The following is a 21,038-nucleotide window of genomic DNA, read 5'->3' as shown; positions in this document are numbered from 1 at the left end:
GAAGATAGCGGTAGTATCGTGTACACAAGATATGAAAGGGCAGTGCATTGGCGGAGCTATCGTATGTAATCAGGTGATTCATGTAAAAAGTTTCCGACGTGATTGTGGCCATATGCCTACACAGCGAGAATTAACAGATTTTTCACACCGAAAGGTAGTTGAAGCTAGACGCATGAGACCGTACATTTCGGAAATCGTTAGGGAATTCAGTGTCAAGAGTGTGCCGAGAATACAAAATTTCAGGCATTACCTGTCACCACGGTCAATGCTGTGGCTGACAGCCTTCAGATAACGACCTAAAGCAGCGGCTTGTACATAGGTTGGTCAGTGCAAGAGACAAGCAACACTGCGTCAAATAACCGCAGAAATCAATGCAGAATGTACTACCAGCGTATCTGTTCGGAAGTGCGGCTAATTTGGCGTCAGTGGGCTGCGGCAAAAGATGACCAATGCAAGAGCATTTACTAACAGTATGTTGTCACCTGCAGCTCCTGGTCTCATGACCATATTGGTTGAATCCTATACAAGTGAAAAAGCGTGGCTTCGTGAGGTAAGTCTCGGATTGAGTTGGTGAGAGCTGATGGTAGTGTTAGAGTGTGGCGTTGACCGCACGAAGCTACAGACCCAAGTTGCCAACAAGGCACTGTGCAAAATGGTGTTGGCTCCATAACGGCGTGGGCTTTGTTAACATCGAATGGGCAGGGTCCTCTGGTACAACTGAGCCTATCATTGAATGCAGACGGTTATGTTTAGCTACTTGGAGACCATTTTCAACCATTTGTGGACTTCATGCTCTCAAATAACGATATCATCTAAGAGGGACTAAACTGTTCGCCACTCGCCTGGGGAAGATTGTGGACCACTAGAGTAAATGATTTGGCCACCTGGATCGTTCAATATGAATTTCATCGATCATTTATGGGACATAATCGACAGGTCAGTTCCTGTACAAAATCCTGCACCAGCAACACTTTAGCAGTTGTGGGTGGCTATAGGGGCGGCATGGCATATTATTTGTACAGGGGACTTCCAACAACTTCTTGGTTCGCCGCCACGTCGAGTTGTTGCAGTAGGCTGGGCACAAGGAGGTCTGACATGATATTAGCAGGTATCCAACGACTGTTGCCACCTTAGTGAATGTAGCTGTCTTCCTGTCTTTCTCTGAAAATGTTTATACTTTCTTCTTTCATCGATCAGTTGTATTTTATTTTCTTACTCAACATTTTTTCGAAGTTAGCTTCCCATTATCTGTGTTCGTCTGTCCACCGTCTGTGATTTTACTTTCTAGAGATGTCCTCTCCTCTTCCACTGAACAGCCCACTGTGATATTCCTTACGGCAATATCCACATCGTTGGTAAACTTTAAGTTTCGTTTCTCAGTACTGCGGTATGTTACATCCTTCTACACTGATTCTTCTGGTCGGCTCTCTTAAACCTCACTCTGCTCTTCATAATTATTAAATCTATGTTTACATCTGGGAACGCCTTACATTTCAATATCTGATTTCGGAATCTCTGTCTGACTATGATGTAATCCAACTGGAATCTTCCAGTGTCTCTGGGTATTTTCCAAGTTTCTTTTTTCCTCACATGTTTGCTGAACAGAGTATTCGTTATTACCATCTCAATTTGATTGCAGAAATGAATTAGACTTTCACCCGTCTCATCCCTATGCCAAACCTGTATACCCCATGACCCTTTCTTCTTTTCTTTCCCCTAAAACTTCATTTCAATTCCATACTTCCTCTCTTTTCTCCTTTTGCTTGCGTCGTTGCCATGTGTATATGAACTATCGTTGTGGCGTTCGTTTGATTTCGAATCTGGTGAGAAAAACTCTGGCATAGAGCTGTTCACAGTAGCCCACTCTCTCTCTCCTACCTCTTATACATAACGATTCCTACTCCCGTTACACAATTTTCTGTTGCTGTTGATATTACCCCAATGTGTCTTATGACAAATCCTTAGCCTTCTTCTGTTTCACATCAATGACCCCCACCGTATCTAGACTGGGGCCTTTGCACCTCCGTATTTAGACCCCCTAGCTTTCCAATTACGATCAAACCTCTGAATTTAAAGCTCCCAGTCGTAGAAGGTTATCCCTATGTAAATTATTCCGTCTCGTTTTCATGATCACTTCGACCTTTGTAGTCCACTCCCAGAGATCCAAAAGGGTAACTTGTCCGGAATCTTTTCTCAATGCAGATTGCTTCAAGACAGTTTCCCTGTTAACGACGTATGTCCTATGGATACACGTAATGTGGTTTTAATTTATTCGATTCCATTTCCTTCTGCATCCTCTCGTCATTGATCATTACTGACTCTTCTCCCTTTTAAGGTCAGTTTCCCACCCCAAGGGCAAGGGAATGCCCTGAAGCTCTGTCGTTCCTCCACCCTATTTGACAATGCCTTTGTCAGGAAAATGGCGACTTCTTATGCTGGACGTCTTCTGCTGACACTGCTGTTAATTTTTGTTCAGAGGTTAAGCAGTGCCTGCGTTGAAAACTGGGACACAAAAAATTTTGATCACTAGTCAATGACGCAGTCCTAAGCCATTGGTATATAAAAGCAAACACTGTCCCAACGTTTATTAGAGAATCGTATAAAAATGTGAAGTAAGTCGTTCAAGAACTTTTTGAGGTTTTGGTATCATTGTTAACAACGTCTTTTACTTTCGAAATCGTAAGTACAACGAAGGATTGCAGCACCAAGAAGAAGCAGTGCGACATAAACGAAAGTTGGTAGGCGTGTTTCTACATCTGAATGATGATGACTTTTCGCGGCAGTCACGTCGCTTAAGAGTGCCGCTAGTAGCACCACAGTGAGGGAGCAAATGAAGCCTGCTTTAATTATACGCTGTAACGGGCTCGAGCGTTAGTTACATTTTGAGATTGGACGCAGTGAGTTTATGTAGGGCCAAAATGTCTTTGACACGACAAAGACGCATTTATCAACATCCCATAGGGATTAAACGAAGTCTGTAATGGGGCTACGAGATGCTGGTTGTTCCTTCCGTGATGCAGAAATATTTCACAGTAGAGTAGCCACTATACATGCCTGCTGGGAGAGGTGATTACAAGAATATTCGGTTGCAAGAAGACTGGGTTCCATACGGCTACGTGGAACTACTGAGAGGGAATACCATCGTGTTCTGCGTATTACTCTGGCGCATTGCAATACATCTCCAGCAGCAGTTTGAGCAGCAGGTGTCACCAAGTAACACAATGAAGTATTACAAATCGGTTACTTTAAAGACAGCTCCGAACCAGATGCTCTGTAGCATGCGTTTCACTGATCCCAAACCACCAGCCTCGCTGCTGGTATTGGCCATGTTTTGATTAGGCCAGTTGGGGGCCTACAACCAGCCTTTCTGTGTGTTAACAAACTGGACCTACACGTGGAGTTATGGTCTGTGGTGCGATTTCGTATGACAGCAAGAACATTCTCATGGTTATCCCACACACCTTGTCTGTTTCAACCTGGTGATTCGACCCGTTCTGCTGCCATTAACGAACAGCATTCCAGGGGGATGTTTTCAACAGGATAACGCTCGCTCACTTACCGCTCTTGTAACCCAACATGCTCTATAGAATGTTGACAAGTCTCTTGGCATTCTCAATCATCAGGTCTGTTTCCAGTCGAGCGGATATGGGACATCATCATACAGTAACTCCAGCATTATTCACCAACAGCTATAACCGTCCCAGTACTGACCAACCTGCTGCATCAGGCATCGAACTCCATTTCAAATACTGATATCTGATACTTGAGCAACACAATCCATACATGTTTGCATGCCTGCATTCGACCTTTTGGCAGTGCTCCAGCATTTCATGTTTCCAGTGGCTTATCTCGCACTTACATTAACTTGCGATCCTGCAATGTTATTCAGTTAAATATGTTACCCTGGCAAATGTATTCTCGACGTTTCACTGTTCTATATTAACAGGTTTTTGGTTTTGTGATTCTTTTAAATCCGTGTGTTTATGACTGTAAACTATTTTTGTTTAAAGCTGTTCTCGCCTTTAGTCTTCCAAAGCCTATATTTATGTAGGACCTCTTACTAGTCACCACAGCCGTCTGATGTCGAAGAAAAGAGGAAGCCTTGGCTCTCTTTTTCCCTGTACATTGTTATTCACAATACTACCACGTTACGCACGATCTGTTCTCCAGGCTGGTTTTCTTAACTCACTCTCAACAAACTTTTCACTCCATTATCGAGTATTGTCTTAATATGTTTCATTCCTGCTCTGAATAGTTTATTTCCTCATGCTGATGTTTCTCTGTCGCTTTTTAGCCAGCTTTCTCCTCTTTTTATGTTAATCTTTTTATGCAGGAACATTTTTCAATTTCCATGTATGGTCTCTTATTCAACAACAATAATTTATTTTCAAATTTTTTTTCAGCTCCTTTTCTACTGAGATTCTGCTAATTTTATATCTAGTACGTATAACATAATTTACAGACTTTGCCTGAGATCATACACATTAATTATTTTTGATTATGCTGCATCAAGCTACATTTATGAGTTTCCGTTTTATCTACCAAGTATTCTTCGTTGTGCTCTCTATCTTTAGTCTTTCCTGTTACACTTACTTCTCGTTGGTTGTCTTCTTATGTCAAATGGCTAATGCTATTTGTATACGACAAATTGGGTAAATACTTGTCAGGCTCTCTTACTTATAAAATTTCACCGTACATTCTCTGTATCTTTCTATACTATCAGACCCATGGATGAACTTTTGTTGCCTGTGTGCATAAAGCTTTTAGATTGGGAAAAGTACTCTGAGAAGTATTTGCTCAATTTGTGGACCACTCGAGTAAATGATTTTGCCACCTGGATCGTCAGGCATCGTACATCTGTGGCTGACCATAATAGGTAATTAAAGCCCGAAATCCTTGAATCACTGGTAGAGAATGAATTTTCATAAGTCCACTGAAACATTACTGATCCCATAGTCATTGTTAAAATACCTGGTAGGGTTCCTTATTTTCTCTTGAATAGGTACAGACTCCTCTATTGCCCAATAACTTGTTGGATTCTGCTCTGATTAATTGTAAACGCACATTGAATACTCTGAACTGCCACTTTTGGGCCTGCTGAATTCAGGCATCAACTGAACTGTGTCTTGCAACAATATCAGTTCACTATCAGATAGGGTTATTATTTCACAAAGCGACAGTAAAACATCGGTGACTACCACTATAGATCAATGATTTCAAAGAAGAAAAGGGAAGTGATGACGAATTTACGCTGAAACTGGTCTGCGATGAATAAAAAGAAAACTTCTGTCACTTCGCCTGTAAAACTCCCTGAGCTACAGAAGGTTTTCCAGCTGACGATATATGGCTACTGTGTCCATTTCCACTCAACCATGCCCATACAATAGGACTGACCTAATTTTTATTGATCCAAAATGGTCGCCTTTATCACTTGGACACCGACAGGTCCGACTTCCACTTTCGTAGAAGCTCATGTTGCCACGAATGATTTCCAAAAACTGCAAATAGACGTTATCACATACGTCTCTCGTAGTAGGGTAAGCCACGGATCTCAGCTCATTTCACTCCCTCAGCTACGGTGTTACCACACACCCTGTAAGAGACTTTCTCATCATACCGTTCGGAGAATAATCATGGAAATGCAAGTGAAGGGTTCTTCCCTACATAGGTTATTCATAAGATAGGAAACCATATACGTCTACGTCTTCGTGATTACTCTGCTATTCACAATAAAGCGCCTGGCGGAGGGTTCAATGAACCACCATCAAGCTGTGCCTCTACTGTTCCGCTCTTAAAACGGCGCGCGGGAACAATGAGCACTTTTCTGTGCGAGATCTCTTATTTTATCGTGATGATCATTTCTCCCTACGTAGGTGGGTGCCAACAGAATGTTTTCGCAATCGGAGGAAGGAAACTGGTAGTTGAATTTAATGATAAGATCCCGTCCCAATGAAAAACGCGTTTGTTTTAATGATTGGCAACCAAATTCACGTATCATGTCCGTGGCACTATCTCCACTACTTCGCGGTAATAAAAAATGAGCTGCGCTTCTTTAAACTTTTTCGATGTCATCCGTCAGTCCCACCTGATACGGATCCCATATTGCACAGCAATACTCCAGAATAGGATGGACAAGAGTGGTGTAAGCAGCCTCTTTAGCAGACCTGTTCCACCTTTTAAGTGTTCTGCCAATGATTCGCAGTCTTTCGTTTGCTCTACCCACAACAATATCTACGTGATAGGTCCAGTGTAGGTCATTTGTAATTGTAATCCCTAAGTATTTAATTAAATTTACAGCCTTCAGGTTTGTGACACTTATCGCGTAATCGAAATTTTGTGGATTTCTTTTAGTACTCGTGTGAATAACTTCATACTTTTCTTTGTTCAGGGTCAATTGCCAATAATATAGACCAGGAACGATAGAGGGCCTGTAACAATTCCTTGGGGAACGCCGGATATTACATCTGTTTTACTCTATGTCTTTTTGACAGTAAATCACGAATCCAGTCGCGCAACTGAGGCAATATTCAATAGGCACGCAGTTTGACTAGGAGATGCTTTTGAGGAAATGTGTCGAAAGCCTTCTGTAAATCTAAAAATATGGAATCATTTTGACATCCCCTGTCGATAGCACTCATTACTTCACAACTATAAAGACCTAGTTATGTTCCACAGGAACGATATTTCTTAAGCTCTTGATGATAATGTCAATAAATCGTTTTCTTCGAGATAATTCATAATGTTCAGACACAGCATATGTTCCAAAACCCTACTGTAAATCGACGTTAGTGATATAAGCCAGTAATTCAGCGGACTACTCGTATTTCTCTTTTTGGGTATTGGTGTGACAAGAACAATTTTCCAGTCTTTAGGTGCGGATCTTTCTGTGAGCGAGCTGATGTATGTAATTGCTAAATATGGAACTTTTGTGACAGCATATTCTGATAGGAACCTGACAGATATACAATCTGGATCGGAGGCCCTGCCTTTATTCAGAGATTTAAGCTACTTTGCTACGAGGATATCTGCTTCTATGTTTCTCACTTTGAAGTTATTCTTGATAGGAATTCAGGAACATTTATTTCTTCTTATTTGGTCAAGGCGTTTCGGAAAACTATGTATAATAACTCTGCTTTAGTGGCACTGTCACCAGTGACTTCACCATTGTTATCACACAGTGAAGGTTATTGACTGCTTCTTTCCGCTAGTGTGCTTAATGTATTACCAGAATATCTTAGGGCTTTCTGCGAGATTACTAGACAGAGTTTTCGCTGAAAACTGAAATTGCTCCCAACACACCAGCACAGTCGTTAGTTTTGGGGAAATATTTAGTGTTATCTTACACAAGTCAGTTGTGTTAGGAGCTGAAATCGAGTCATGCAACAAACCTGTAGAAGGGTGTATAGATCGCCTTATATCCTTGCCTCGTCGAACGTCACAATTAATGAAAGGAAAAACTTTATACGAGACCTACAACTTCTGCTTCGTCAAAAGCGTAAAATAGTGACATTCGATTTCTTGACTTTATCACTTGGCTAACTGCCCAACATGTCGCTCTGTGATTGTGGACAGTCTACACGTAAAGTGGCTGAACTCACCGCAGGAGAGAGATGGCGACGTCATCAGGCTGTGGAGTGGCCTGGGGAGTGGTGGGGGGCACAGCTGTGGCTGGCCTCCGGCCGTCGTCGCTGTGGCCACTGTGGGGCTGCGAGGAGGGGCCGGTCCTGCCCTCTCCAGCGCCTGGCGTGCTGCACGGAAGGAACACTGCCTCAAAAACGGTTGTCACATCGAGTCCAGTGGGGAGATTACCACAGACTGTATGGCTGTCCACACACAGATAATAGAACACACACTGCCAACGACAGTAGTGGCCCACGTAAGACGAATGACAGCATTCAGGTATTCATACATCTTACTTCTCCTCATTTTCTCATACCTGTAGCCTAGCATATTACACAATATTTGGTACAAAATAAAGTATAAATATAAGATGTGTACAAAGTTCAACAACTGTGCTTACAACACCCATTGGTCAACATAATTTCAATACACAACAGCGTAAATCACAAAAAAAAATTGAATGACCGAACCCTTAAATGCACTTAATGTGGTACTACCGTCATGAGATGGTGTTGTAGCTCGTATGTTAAGGGGGTTGGACGTCAAACGGACCGACTTGGAGCAGAAGAGGCACCACAAGATACTAAATTCTACTGTCTATATTTTTACAAATAAATTCATAGAATTTTTGTCAGCATGACCAGGATTCACAATCATAGCAGTGGAAGTTCAAAAACATAACGAAATATTTTTTTTTACATGTGAAATTTTATAATTTTTTCACTTACTATTGGCTGCATTTTTTGCTATAGGTACAGTTTCTTCATAAGTAAGAGAGATTCTTCGATGAATTTTGCACAGCATACAATCCATACATAAAGGTGTATGAAATTCTAGAATTTATTTAATTTTCAAGAAAATGAATGACCTGTTACATTTTAAACTTCATGTTTAGAAAAAACTCAAATTTTGTAGTTAATTATCTCAAACTTTACCACAGTTTTTAATAGAGATGGAAAATTCTAGAGTTTTTAATTAAGGAGTTTGTGTTTAATGATACCACGTTGGAAAAGGAATGGGATATTTATTTTGGATGTTACATGTACCTGAGAACAGAAATTTGTGTTTTGCAGAAAATGGCCATTAAAGTTTCTGGCTGCATTTGGCATCTTTTAGAACGGTCCAGCACCATAAAGAGTTTTTCTTTCCATTTCGTAAATCAGTTTTCGTCTTTTCCACATTCTTATCATTCACACGATTTACGTGCTTTCACTACAGGCTCTCTGTTTATCGCATACAAAGCTTTGATGCAGTTCACTTTGCCCCTGATTCCCATTTTCTTTAAAATATATATCCGGCATTGCACACCATCATTAAAACATGTAACTGCATCATAAACACCAACAGCAAGCGCATCTCTTCCACACAAAATTTGGTTTTTGGCAATATTTTCCATGCACATTCATTAAAGCTTTCATTGGGGTTTGAGTGCCGCCATCAAGACATATCTTCTATGTCAATAGTCCTTCGTTACACGTATGACCATCTCTGGCGCAAATATAAACATTCGAATTCTACACAGCGAAATACACGTATGTATGACAGCAGACGTCTGTGGTCTAGCGCTTCATCTTGGTACACGTAGGACCAAATAGCGTGCCTTAAAATCACTGAAATATATATGTTTTATACATCAAACTATTCAGAAAGATGTACTCTACAAAAGAGACATATTTTCGAAAAGTCGATTTTTTTTTAATTTTTGACATCCTACCGCTTAGGAGACAGGAATCGGACTATAGAGGGAAGAAATTGGAGACAGGTATCTAAAAATCTCTTTGGGCTCTTTCGTCGCTGTTGTCTGTCAGAATGATGCGAAAATAAACCCAGAACACGAAGAAATGGGATATAAATCAAGAAGGGGATGAATTATGCCACTGATATGATGTTGTGCAAGGTTGTTAGTTTGTGGAATGTCTCTTCCGAACATTATTGATGGCCCAAAACAACACAGGGACCGCAACGCTCTCGTGACGCGATAGCACATGGGGAATGGCTCCAGTTCCGCCCTGGGGCCACGATGACGACAGCCTCAGTGGCCAGCCGCCCCAGGCGTCGCGTCGCCCCCTGGGTGAACGGCAGACAGCCCGGCGGCTGCATCGGGGGTCACCACTGGGTGAGGCGAATGCCGCGCCGAAAACTGGGGTCGACCTCCATGTCTGTACAGCGAGAGAAACTCGACAGCGCCGAACTGCTCCTTTGCCAAACAGACTACCGTCACAAGGGACGTCATTTCGGTCTCGCCGCTCGCTACTCGCTATCAAAGACAACTGAGGCGTAAGGTATCTATGGTATAATGTAAAAGTTGATCTATGAATACTAGATGTAGACATGTAACATATAGGGATTAATTCTTATCACTTTACTGTTCCATCAAGTCGTTAGACTTCCACGAGTCTTAGACAGAGTGCTCGTACGCCATTGCCGAGTAATAGCTACTCTGCGAGTTTTTTCTGTATGTTGGTATTTTAATGCCTCACAAGGAGGTGACAAAATAGCCAAATACATTATGTCTACAAGGCACAATGTCGTTGATAAATGTTGCATAATATGAAACGAATGAGGTACGATAGAAGACAGTTACCGAATTTTCAGATGTTTAAGTGAATTTTGCCCTCTCATGGTGAATAGAAAGAAATAGATAAATTGAAGCATACCGGAAAAGCGGTAATGAACGCATAATGCGGTGAGATGTCATTCTGGCTTCTTACGCACACACGCCATCAGCTGCAGTGTAACTCATCAGGGTTTCAGTTCTCCATGACTGGTAGACTGGACACCACAGCACTTTTATATAATGCCCGTGAACAGTGTCAGATGTTGTGTGATACTTGTGAAGGATACAGAGACACTTTCTATGCATGCGTTATCTGCAGTTGACATAATCTGGAAGCTGCTCCACTCTTGATCTCCAGTTGCGTGGCTGGTCTAATTGTGCAGCAATAAGATTTGGGGGCATTTAGATGTTACAATGTAGCAGTGTTGAGTTGCACATGACCACGAGGGCAGGCATTATCGTTGTCAAGGTTACAGTCTATCACATCTGGTCAAGACAAGGGAAGAATGCCATATTGCATACTGGGCTCACAGTGACCCCTTTACAACTGTGCCTACCATCTGAGACCAAATAATGGTCTTTTATCAGCAATGTGTTATCCTGCACTTTGGTTCAGAGATTCATTTATTGGTTTATTTATTTCTTTATGTCATTTTCTCAATACCCTCTCAGGTGGAACGGCGATCTTTGCAATTTATAAATAACAGACTCATTAGCCAGAACATTATGATCACCTGCCTATCATCGATTAAACGTGTACTGGCAATAGCAGCGTCACTTCACGAGGAATGACTGCCAGTCAGACGCATGCACAGTCGATGTAGGATCAGCAAATGTGCTGTCCATCTGTAGATGGGGAAGGTGCGCTGTATGTCCCAGTTTGAAGCTGAACGCTCATCACAAGCATTTCGGAATGCACGACTTGTTGAGTGTTCGAGGAGCGCTATCGTGAGTGCCTTCGACATGTGGCGAAACCTAAGTGAAACTATGTCCAGACGTCATGGGGTTGGGTGGCCGTCCCTCATTACATATCTCGAATGTTGTAGGCTGGGCAGACTGGTAGAACGCGACAGACGGTGCAGGCTACAAGTGTGTCTGAACACACAGTGCCCTCAAGACTCCTAACAGTGTTCCCCTGCAGCTGACAGCCCATACATTTGCCAATGTTAAGACCATGACATCAGCAACTATGACTGAAATGGGCACATTAGCATCTCCTGGGCACCTATGCTGTGGGACAGAGAGAAACTGGCGCTGGTTCCATTGTGCTCTAGGGAAATTCACCTTGACATTCATAGGTCCAGTAGAGATTGTTCAAGGCACCATGATGGCCAACAAGTAATATACACTTGTTTCAGACCACATACTCCTCTTCATGAGGATCATGTTTCACGATGGCAGTGGCGTTTTTCAACAAGGTAATGCACCATATCACAAGGAATGGAAGTGATGGAGTATTTCGAGGAACAGAGTGGCGAGTTTCAATTAATGTGCTCGCCCTACAACTCACCAGATGGGAATGTGATTGAACACATCTGGAATGTGCCTCGACGTGGCGTAAGAGCTCATTCCCCCCATGAGGAATTATTGGGAATTAGGTGCCTTGTGTGGGCAGTGTGGTGCCAGTTCCCTTCCAGACCATGATGCGTCACTACTGCTATCCATTGCAAAGGTGGACATATCAAGTATTACGTAGGTGATTATAATGTTCTGGCTGATGAGTGTTTATGTTTTAGTCCTTAGTAACTGTTTTCATTTAGCCTACTGGTTGCTGGTTTTGGTACACAATGCCACCTCAGGACATCCTCTGCTATGCTCTCGGGAAACTACTAGGTACCTCGAATATGTCAAGCTTGTTTTTCTTCTATTTCTTTCTTATTTTGAACATTATAATATGGTATATCTGAAATATAAGATTTTCTCTGTCCTTTTTCTGTCTACTAGTATGCTCCAACATTTATATGGATATCGATGTGGTGCTCTACATAGGGGCATTCGTTATTTCAAATCATCTTACCTAATTTTACTATTTCATTTTACATATTGCTATTAACACTACAATGAGAACTGATACTGTAATTGCAGTAATAAACAATATAACTTTTACAACTATTGAAAGCCCCTATTAATACTACATCACCATGAATTTTCTCTAGAAGCTACAACTACTACTGTTACTACTATGTTACTACTGACAGTTGTTACTAATATTAACACTAATAGAAATACTTATACTGCAGTCACAAAAGATAAGATTTTACCTTACTGCCTTGTATAGCTTTGCTCTTTCCATATACAGTAGTCTAACGTGGACGCACATACACACGCAATTTATTAGAAGGTGGGGTCAAATAAAAGCTGCCAGAGATTAGAGTTCTATAGTACAAAGCAATACAACAGAGGAAAGTAAATACAGCACTAAGATGACGATAGTAGCTGTTGAAAATGACCACCATTCATCTCTTGATGCTTTTGGGCCCTGGTCGGTAGGTTGCTGAAGGCGGATCGGAGGTTGGATGCTTGAATTGCTGCAGTCTCATCTGGAGTGTTCTGCTGCAGTTCTTGATGACGATGAGGGTTGTTGTGATTGACTCTGCTCTTGAGGGCTCTCGTGAAGTGTAATAACACACTGACAGATCAGGTGACAAAGATGGCCAGTTAGGGCCCCAACCAGGCTGACCTCTGCTAACAACTGTGAATCATGAAATTGTGTATCTGTCTCAAAGGTTCGGCTTGCTGTATGACCAGTTGCTCCATCTTCTTGGAAGTAAATGAACGCGTTTCCCTCCTCCATTAATGCTGCCACAAATAGCTCCAAAATGTTGGCAATGTGATGGGCCAAAGTCAGCAGCTGATTGAAGAAGGTGAAACCAGTAATGCTGCGTGCAGACATTGCACACCAAAATCCAACCTTATGATCGTGCAAAGGTGTTTCGTGGAAGTTCTGCTGACTCTCTGCTACCCAGGACCTGTGATTCTGTTAGTTGACGTAACAACTAAGCTGAAATTAGTCCCCATCAGACATAAAGAAAAGATACATGTCCAAGCCATTCATTGTTATCTCAGTGAATGGACATTCACAAATATGGAGGTGCTTGGGAACATCTGCTGGTTTTAATGCATGACCAACAGACATGCGGTAGGGATATACAGGGTGGTCCATTGATAGTGTCCAGCCCAAATATCTCACGAAATAAGCATCAAACGAAAACACTACACAGAGAGATACTCGTCTAGCTTGAACTGGGGAAACCAGATGGCGCTATGGTTGGCCCGTTAGATGGCGCTGCCATAGGTCAAATGGATATCAACTGCGTATTTTTAAATAGTAACCCACATTTTTTATGACATATTAGTGTAGTACGTAAATAAATATCAATGTTTTAGGTGGACCACTTTTTTCGTTTTGTGATAGATGGCGCTGTAATAGTCACAAACGTATAAGTACGTGGTATCACGTAACATTCCGCCAGTGCGGACGGTATTTGCTTCGTCATGCATTACCCATGTTAAAATGGACCGTTTACGAATTGCGGAAATGGTTGGCTCTGAGCACTATGCGACTCAACTTCTGAGGTCATCAGTCGCCTAGAACTTAGAACTAATTAAACCTAACTAACCTAAGGACATCACACACATCCATGCCCGAGGCAGGATTCGAACCTGCGACCGTAGCGGTCACGCGGTTCCAGACTGAAGCGCCTTTAACCGTACGGCCACACCGGCCGGCCGATTGCGGAAATGGTCGATATCTAGTTGATATATGGCTATTGTGATCAAAATGCCAAATGGGCGTGTGCTATGAATGCTGCTCGGTATCCTGGACGAAATTATCCAAGTGTCCGGACCGTTCGCCTGATAGTTAGCCTACGTTATTTAAGGAAAGTGTTCAGCCACATGTGAAACGTCAACCACGACCTGCAACAAATGATGATGCCCAAGTAGGTGTTTTAGCTGCTGTCGTGGCTTATCCGCAAATCAGTAGCAGGCCAATTGCACGGGGATCGGGAATCTCAAAAACGTCGGTGTTGAGAATGCTACATCAACATCGATTGCACCCGTTCCATACTTCTGTCCACCAGGAATTGCATGGTGACGATTTTGAACGTCGTGTATAGTTCTGCCATTGGGCACAAGAGAAATTACGGGATGATACTACAAGATGTTTCACTGCATGACAGAATGGCGATGTCCTTCCAACATCATGGATGTCCGGCACATACCTTGCGTACGGTTGAAGCGGTATTGAATAGCATATTTCATGACAGGTGGATTGATCGTCGAAGCACCATACCATGGCCCGCGCATTCACCGGATCTGACGTCCCCGGATTTCTTTGTGGGGAGAGTTGATGGATATTTGCCATCGTGATCCACCGACAACGCCTGACAACATGCGTCAGCACATTGTCAATGCATGTGCAAACATTATGGAAGGCGAACTACTCGCTGTTGAGAGGAATGTCGTTACACGTATTGTCAAATGCATTGAGGTTGACGGACATCATTTTGAGCATTTATTGCATTAATGTGGTATTTACAGGTAATCATGCTGTAACAGCATACGTTTTCAGAAATGACAGGTTCACAAACGTACATGTATCGCATTGGAGCAACCGCAATAAAATGTTTAAACGTACTTACGTTCTGTATTTTAATTTAAAATACTACCTGTTGCGAACTGTTCGTCTAAAATTGTGAGCCATATCTCTGTGACCATTACAGCGCCATCTATTACAAAGCGAGAAAAGTGGCCTAACTAAAACGTTCATATTGCTTTACGTACTACACGAATATGTAAAAAAAATGGGGGTTCCTATTTAAAAAAACGCAGTTGATATCCGTTTGACCTATGGCAGAGCCATCTAGCGGACCAACCATAGCGCCATCTGGTTTCCCCCTTCAAGCTAGTTAAGTTTTTTTCATTTGACGCTTATTTTGTGAGATATTTGGCCCAGTCAGTCAATGGACCACCCTGAATATGCAGGTCTGCATAATCAGTGTGATATCATGGTCTCTTGTGATAGGTATTGGATTGATTTGGTAGGTCTCTGAAACATTTTCTGGCGCACTGCAGCCATGTTTTGTGGTGTGCAGGGGAGTTTAGGCATCTTTTTTTACTGGTTCAAAACAGATCCTGTTTGACAGCACTTTCGGATTAAGCGTTGCATGGGACTCGTTGCTCACACTTTAACACCACTAAATTTTGCAGAATACAACTGACCACACCGTTTCCATGACTTCGTTCTCACATAACTTTTCACAACGAACGCCTGCTGCTCCACTGAGAGTACCACCGCCCCCTTTGCTCTGCTCCACTCACAATGGCACAGGCCCGCACTACAATCTGAACTGATGTGGATCACGTGGTGGATCACATGGCGTGCATGTCACAGGGTGTGGCTACATGCATATATTCAAGTGCAAACCTATCCAACCTCCCAAGCCACTTTAATTTGCTCCACCCTGTACTAACAGAAGTATCTAAGGTCTCTCTATGTTTGCAGCCAGATTTGCCACGCTATCATGTCCGGCAATATTTTACTGCCTCGAGACAGCATTGCAACCGATCAAAGGGTATCACTTATATTTCACTCATTTTTCTAATCTTCTTAGATACACTCGTGGTCACCTTCCTTAACACTTTTGTTATTGGACCAACCAATCGCAGTAATGTATTGTTTTGTTCACAGTCCCTAAGGCCATGAGCATGTCTTCCTCATCGCTGCATTGGTGTCAGAGACTACTAGCAGATGGACTATGGAATTATTGAGCCATGTGTAGCTGTCATTACTAGCAACACAGAAAAGGCTACTACTGGGGTGGTGCTGTGAATATAATGCATAGACAACTGGCATTACAGCAATGAATCACATCTTGTACTGGCCCAGATGAGCATCGTCAGGCACTATGGCGGCGACCTTGGTAGAGGTCGCATTCCTCCTGTTTTCTGGAGACGTGCAGCAGTGTTACTTCTGGTGTCATGGTGTGTGGAACCACTGGGTATGACCTCAGCTCAAGACTCATACTGACTGAGGACACTGTCAGCACAATGGTACGCCACTGACATCCAGTGTCCCTGTTTGCTGCCTCTCTTGCAACAGTGTTGTGACATCAACAATCAACAGGAAAATGCTCACCCACACATGGGATGTATCTGCATGAATTGTCTGCATGACGTTGAAATACCCCCATGTCCCGAAAGACATCCAGATCTAACAAGTAGGATCATGTCGGGTGTCAATCCATTGCAGTCGTAGTAGCCGTGATATCAAGGACGTATTGCAATGGTTATGGGCCACTTTGCCTCAAGAGAGGGTATAATGACTTTAGAATGTTCTTCCCAACAGGACCAACGCACGTGTCCAGGTAAGTGTGGTTGCAATGCCAAATTATAAATCGGTTCATGCCACTAAGTTCTGTGTAAATTTGATTGGATTTTTCAATGACTCATATAATGTCACATACTGTCTCAACCTGTGAATTATCATTTAGTTTCGTTTGCCCTTCCTGATACTTCAGTTCTTGTTGATGTAATGTATATTCAAACATCAATTCCACATGAAGTGATGTTCATAGTCTTATGTGGAGGTTATCTTTCCAGTCTTACATGCTTCACTTTCTGCAGACTCTACCTTTCACTTTTGCAGCTGGTAAAGTCCATAAATTTATGTTCATGTCATATAGCAATGCACCGGCAACCTATTTCCACATCCATTTCCTTCAATATTAATTTGGGAGATATATAACCAACAATGAAACTAGAAACTCCATCCACTACATTAATATATACAGAAACTTTGGAAAAGAATTTTAGCTTAGGAAACAATCCCCCTACTACCACACTGAATGAACATAATACAAAGAAAGATGTTGACATCGATTAAAACAATAAGTTTACTGTTAACCATTGCCATCTCTGCTTTTTAGAAACTAAAATTCGATTTTTTTTCGCCATAACACTTCGCTAACGCCACCCTCCTCTAATTTGTTTAAAGATATGCTTATGTAGTGACAGAACTCCCGACATGCCAGAGACGGGGGTTGAGTGGGCACCTGTGGTCTGCACAGCTGTGATGACGGTCCGGCCACAGCCGCTGTGCTCACTGTGTGGCTGTATATTGGGGGTTGGTCCTGCTGTGTGCAGTGGCTGGCCCACAGTGCAGATGTAGACTGTTCCAGTACATGTATTAACACAGAGACCACTGGGCAGCTGTCCATCCACAGATAATGGGACCAATACAGCCAAAGGCGACAGTGGGTCGACTAATCCACTAAGATAAATAACTTACCTAGTGAGACAATCAGTTTACACACTGCCTCTCATGAGTTCCTCATACTAGCAGTTTAACATACCAAGTTACAATCACTCAGAAATTAGATTGGCAAAACGTTTAAATTTACTTAATTTGCTGCCGGCCATAATGGCCGAGCGGTTAAAGGCGCTACAGTCTGGAATCGTACGACCGCTACGGTCGCAGGTTCGAATCATGCCTCGGGCATGGATGTGTGTGATGTCCTTAGGTTAGTTAGGTTAAAGTAGTTCTAAGTTCTAGGGGACTTATGACCACAGCAGTTGAGTCCCATAGTGCTCAGAGCCTTTTGAACCATTTTTTTTTGCTTAATTTGCTACTATGTCCATCAGATGGTGTTTGTAGGTCATATGCTACAGACTGGGCGGTAGGGGGAACATAGAGTAAATATGGTGACAGATACTTCTGAAATGACTGGGGAAGGAAATTCAGAGAAAAATGGAGCACAATATTTGTCATATTACGAAGCTACTGCAGTAAAAATTTCACTTCCATTAAAACCTTTACGACAGAATTGAAACTTCGGCCAATAGATTTATTTGATTCACATTGGCCAATGAGCACTCACACGAAACAGGTGAACGTTGAATAGTACCTGACTGGGAGGCTGAACGAGTCTATGAGTATAATCAGCAAAATAAGAAGACACATTAATTATTTATATATATATATATATATATATATATATATATATATATATATACGCCTAAGGGCTGATTACAGGTTGTCTCTCACTGAAATCAAGAATTTGGTTTGGTTACTGGGTTCAGTGTAATGATACTGTATTAGTATATGTCATGGATACAAGAATGATTGAGTATGATTGAAAACCATGAGAAATAGGTTACATAAGGCAATGCACCAAATATATCTCAGTAAAGATTCATGAAATCATGCTTTCACATAGAAAGAAGAGAAAGTCCATTGTGCCTTCTTCAAGTTAGAAGAAGATACAGGCAAATGTCTGGAGACTGCAAGATACTGAAGTGTTTGAGTGTGTGTGTGTGTGTGTGTGTGTGTGTGTGTGTGTGTGTGTGTGTGTGAGTGTGTGTGTGTGTGTGTGTGTGTGTGTGTGTGTGTGTGTGTGTGTTTGTGTGTATGTGTGTGTGTGTGTGTGTGTGTGTGTGTGTGTGTGTGTGTGTTTTATATTAGTGCATAATAATTTAAATGAAAGTGCAATGCACAGACAAAGGAACTATGCTACATATGCCAGTTGATAGAAATTTGTATATAGTGTGATAACAAGTGAAAAAGTTGTGGCTGGTGTCTCGACGACGTGCAATTTACAAGTGGTGCTTATGAAGCAAGTGTTGTCATGGAAAAAGACAAGCATTTCCAGAGCTCTGCAAACAATGCTACATGCAGCAGTGGTGTTCAATGGCAGTAACTGTTTGAAGATACGTGTATCAAATGAGAACTATGTTGCTGAAGATGTGGCAGCTTCTACTTTTGTCACTTGTAGTTGTGAGTGTGTGTGTGTTGGTTAACGTTTGTGATTTCTCACGAAGAAACAGGACGATGAATTTACGATTGACATAAGAAGAGAGGCTTCATGTACATGCACGTAACGTGGATGGATACTTGTGTGTGAACTGGTTGTCATGGTAAGCAGATGAATAGGTACAATGCAGTAGTGTACATAGCTTGAGGCAATGAAGAAGATACTGGTTGGGTCTTGTGACATGCACGCTATTTAAGAAGTGGATTTCCCAACTTTACTTCTAAATAATTCAGATAGAATTACATATTTAAAGTTAATGTGTAAATAATAGGCATCTTGAAAACATGGCTGTGTCGATAAGCATTTTCATTCAAACATTGATTTTCGTTTAAAATTATGGAATACACTTCTGTAACAATAAAAATAAATGAGAAATGAATCACTCAGTGTAAGGATTATTATGTGAAGGATATGATGCCAGTTTTTGAAGCAGCTCAGAAAGTGGTGCATAAATATTCAGATATATCTAAAAAGAAAAGTAATTTATGATAATTACTAGTTACTAGCATTGTAGTGAGTATTTATAATGTGATATGTTCATAAAAAAGAACATAAGTATCTAAAGATCTCTTTCATTTTGACGTGGTTGGGGATGGACCAACAACTGGAACAGGTCAGAAAAGGAAAACACTAAGTTCTACCAGAAGAAAACACTGCAGGACTAATATTTACAAAAACCACAGGGAAAATTAAGCAAAGACTGGTCAGTAGATATTTGACAGACCCTCCTCTAAGAGCCAAGTACGGAGTTATCACACAAAAAAGCGCCTTCCTTTGTGTGTTGCACAAGGGAGAGCACTGAAGCATGGCAATGTCATGGGAAAGAACAGACTAGAAGCGGGAAGGAAATGTGAAGGAAGACAGAGCATTATGTGGAGCTGCCTGAAGCGGCAGAGCTGTGGTGAAACCCGGTGGCCTTTCTTGTGAGGTGGTCATGTGGTGTTTAAGAATTATGTTTTCATATCATCTCCTTCAAGGGAGATGGTCCAAATATGCTCCGATTGAGAATGACAACATATTCCTTAGAGATTAGTAAACTTCAAAAAAGTTTTTTCTAATTCCCCTCGAATAGTTTTTTAGAGTTAATGAATTTTGTTACAGAAATTGTCAGCGAATCCCACATATATACCTACAAAGTAAAAGGGAGGTACACAACACACAGAACTGTTGTACTGATATGGATGTAGCGACTAATGTGACTGACCACTACAACGAAGATTTCAGGTTTTACAGAATGGAAACATCACGAATGGGGAATTTAAAATACCTTGAACTGTGCTGCAGCATTCTAAGATACACTATGTGATCAAAAGTATCCAAACACCTGGCTGAATTACAAGTTTGTGGCGCCCTCTATAGGTAATGCTAGAATACAATATGGTGTCGGCCGACCATTAGTCTTGATGATAGCTCCTACTCTCAGATGCATACGTTGAATCAGGTGCTGGAAGGTTTCTTGGGGAATGCCAGCCCATGCTTCATGGAGTGGTGCACTGAGGAGAGGTATCGTTGTCAGTCGGCAAGGCCTGGCACGATGTTGGTGTTCCAAGACATCACGAGAAGTTCTTTAGGATTCAGGTCAGCACTCTGTGCAGGCCAGTCCATTACAGGAATATTACTGAGGCGTAACCACTCCACCCCAAGCCGTGCATTCAGAACAGGTGTTTGATCGGGTTGAAAGATGCAATCACCACCCACGAATTGCTCTTCATCATAACCGCCTCCGAAGTTTACTGTTGGCATTACACACACTGGCAGATGACGTTCACTGAGCATTCGCCACACCCACTCCTTGCCATCGGATGGCAACATTGTGTACCGTGATTCGTCACTCCACACAACGTTTTTCCACGGTTCAGTCGTAGAATGTTTACTCTCCTTAAACCAAGCGAGACATTGTTTGCATTTACTGGTATGATGTGTGGCCTATTAGCAGCCACACGACCATGACATCCGAGTTCTGTCACCTTCCGCCTAACTGCCATACTACTTGCAGTGGATCGTGATGCAGTTTGGAATTCCTATGTGATCATATGGATAGATGTCTG

General features: G+C 42.0%; 1 protein-coding gene across 1 annotated transcript in view; it reads right to left on the bottom strand.

Moving 5' to 3' along the window:
* Positions 1-21,038, bottom strand: part of LOC124554102 (ankyrin-3-like) — a 116,148-nt gene that overhangs the window by 7,661 nt on the left and 87,449 nt on the right. Inside the window, exon 5 of the mRNA XM_047128167.1 lies at positions 7,599-7,748. Within this exon, the coding sequence (XP_046984123.1) occupies positions 7,599-7,748 (150 nt within the window). The remainder of the gene's footprint in view (positions 1-7,598; positions 7,749-21,038) is intronic.

Source organism: Schistocerca americana, chromosome 11, assembly GCF_021461395.2.
Source record: "Schistocerca americana isolate TAMUIC-IGC-003095 chromosome 11, iqSchAmer2.1, whole genome shotgun sequence".
Lineage (NCBI taxonomy): Eukaryota > Metazoa > Arthropoda > Insecta > Orthoptera > Acrididae > Schistocerca > Schistocerca americana.
Note: the sequence above shows the minus strand (reverse complement) of the source record. Positions and strands in the feature narration are given on the sequence as shown.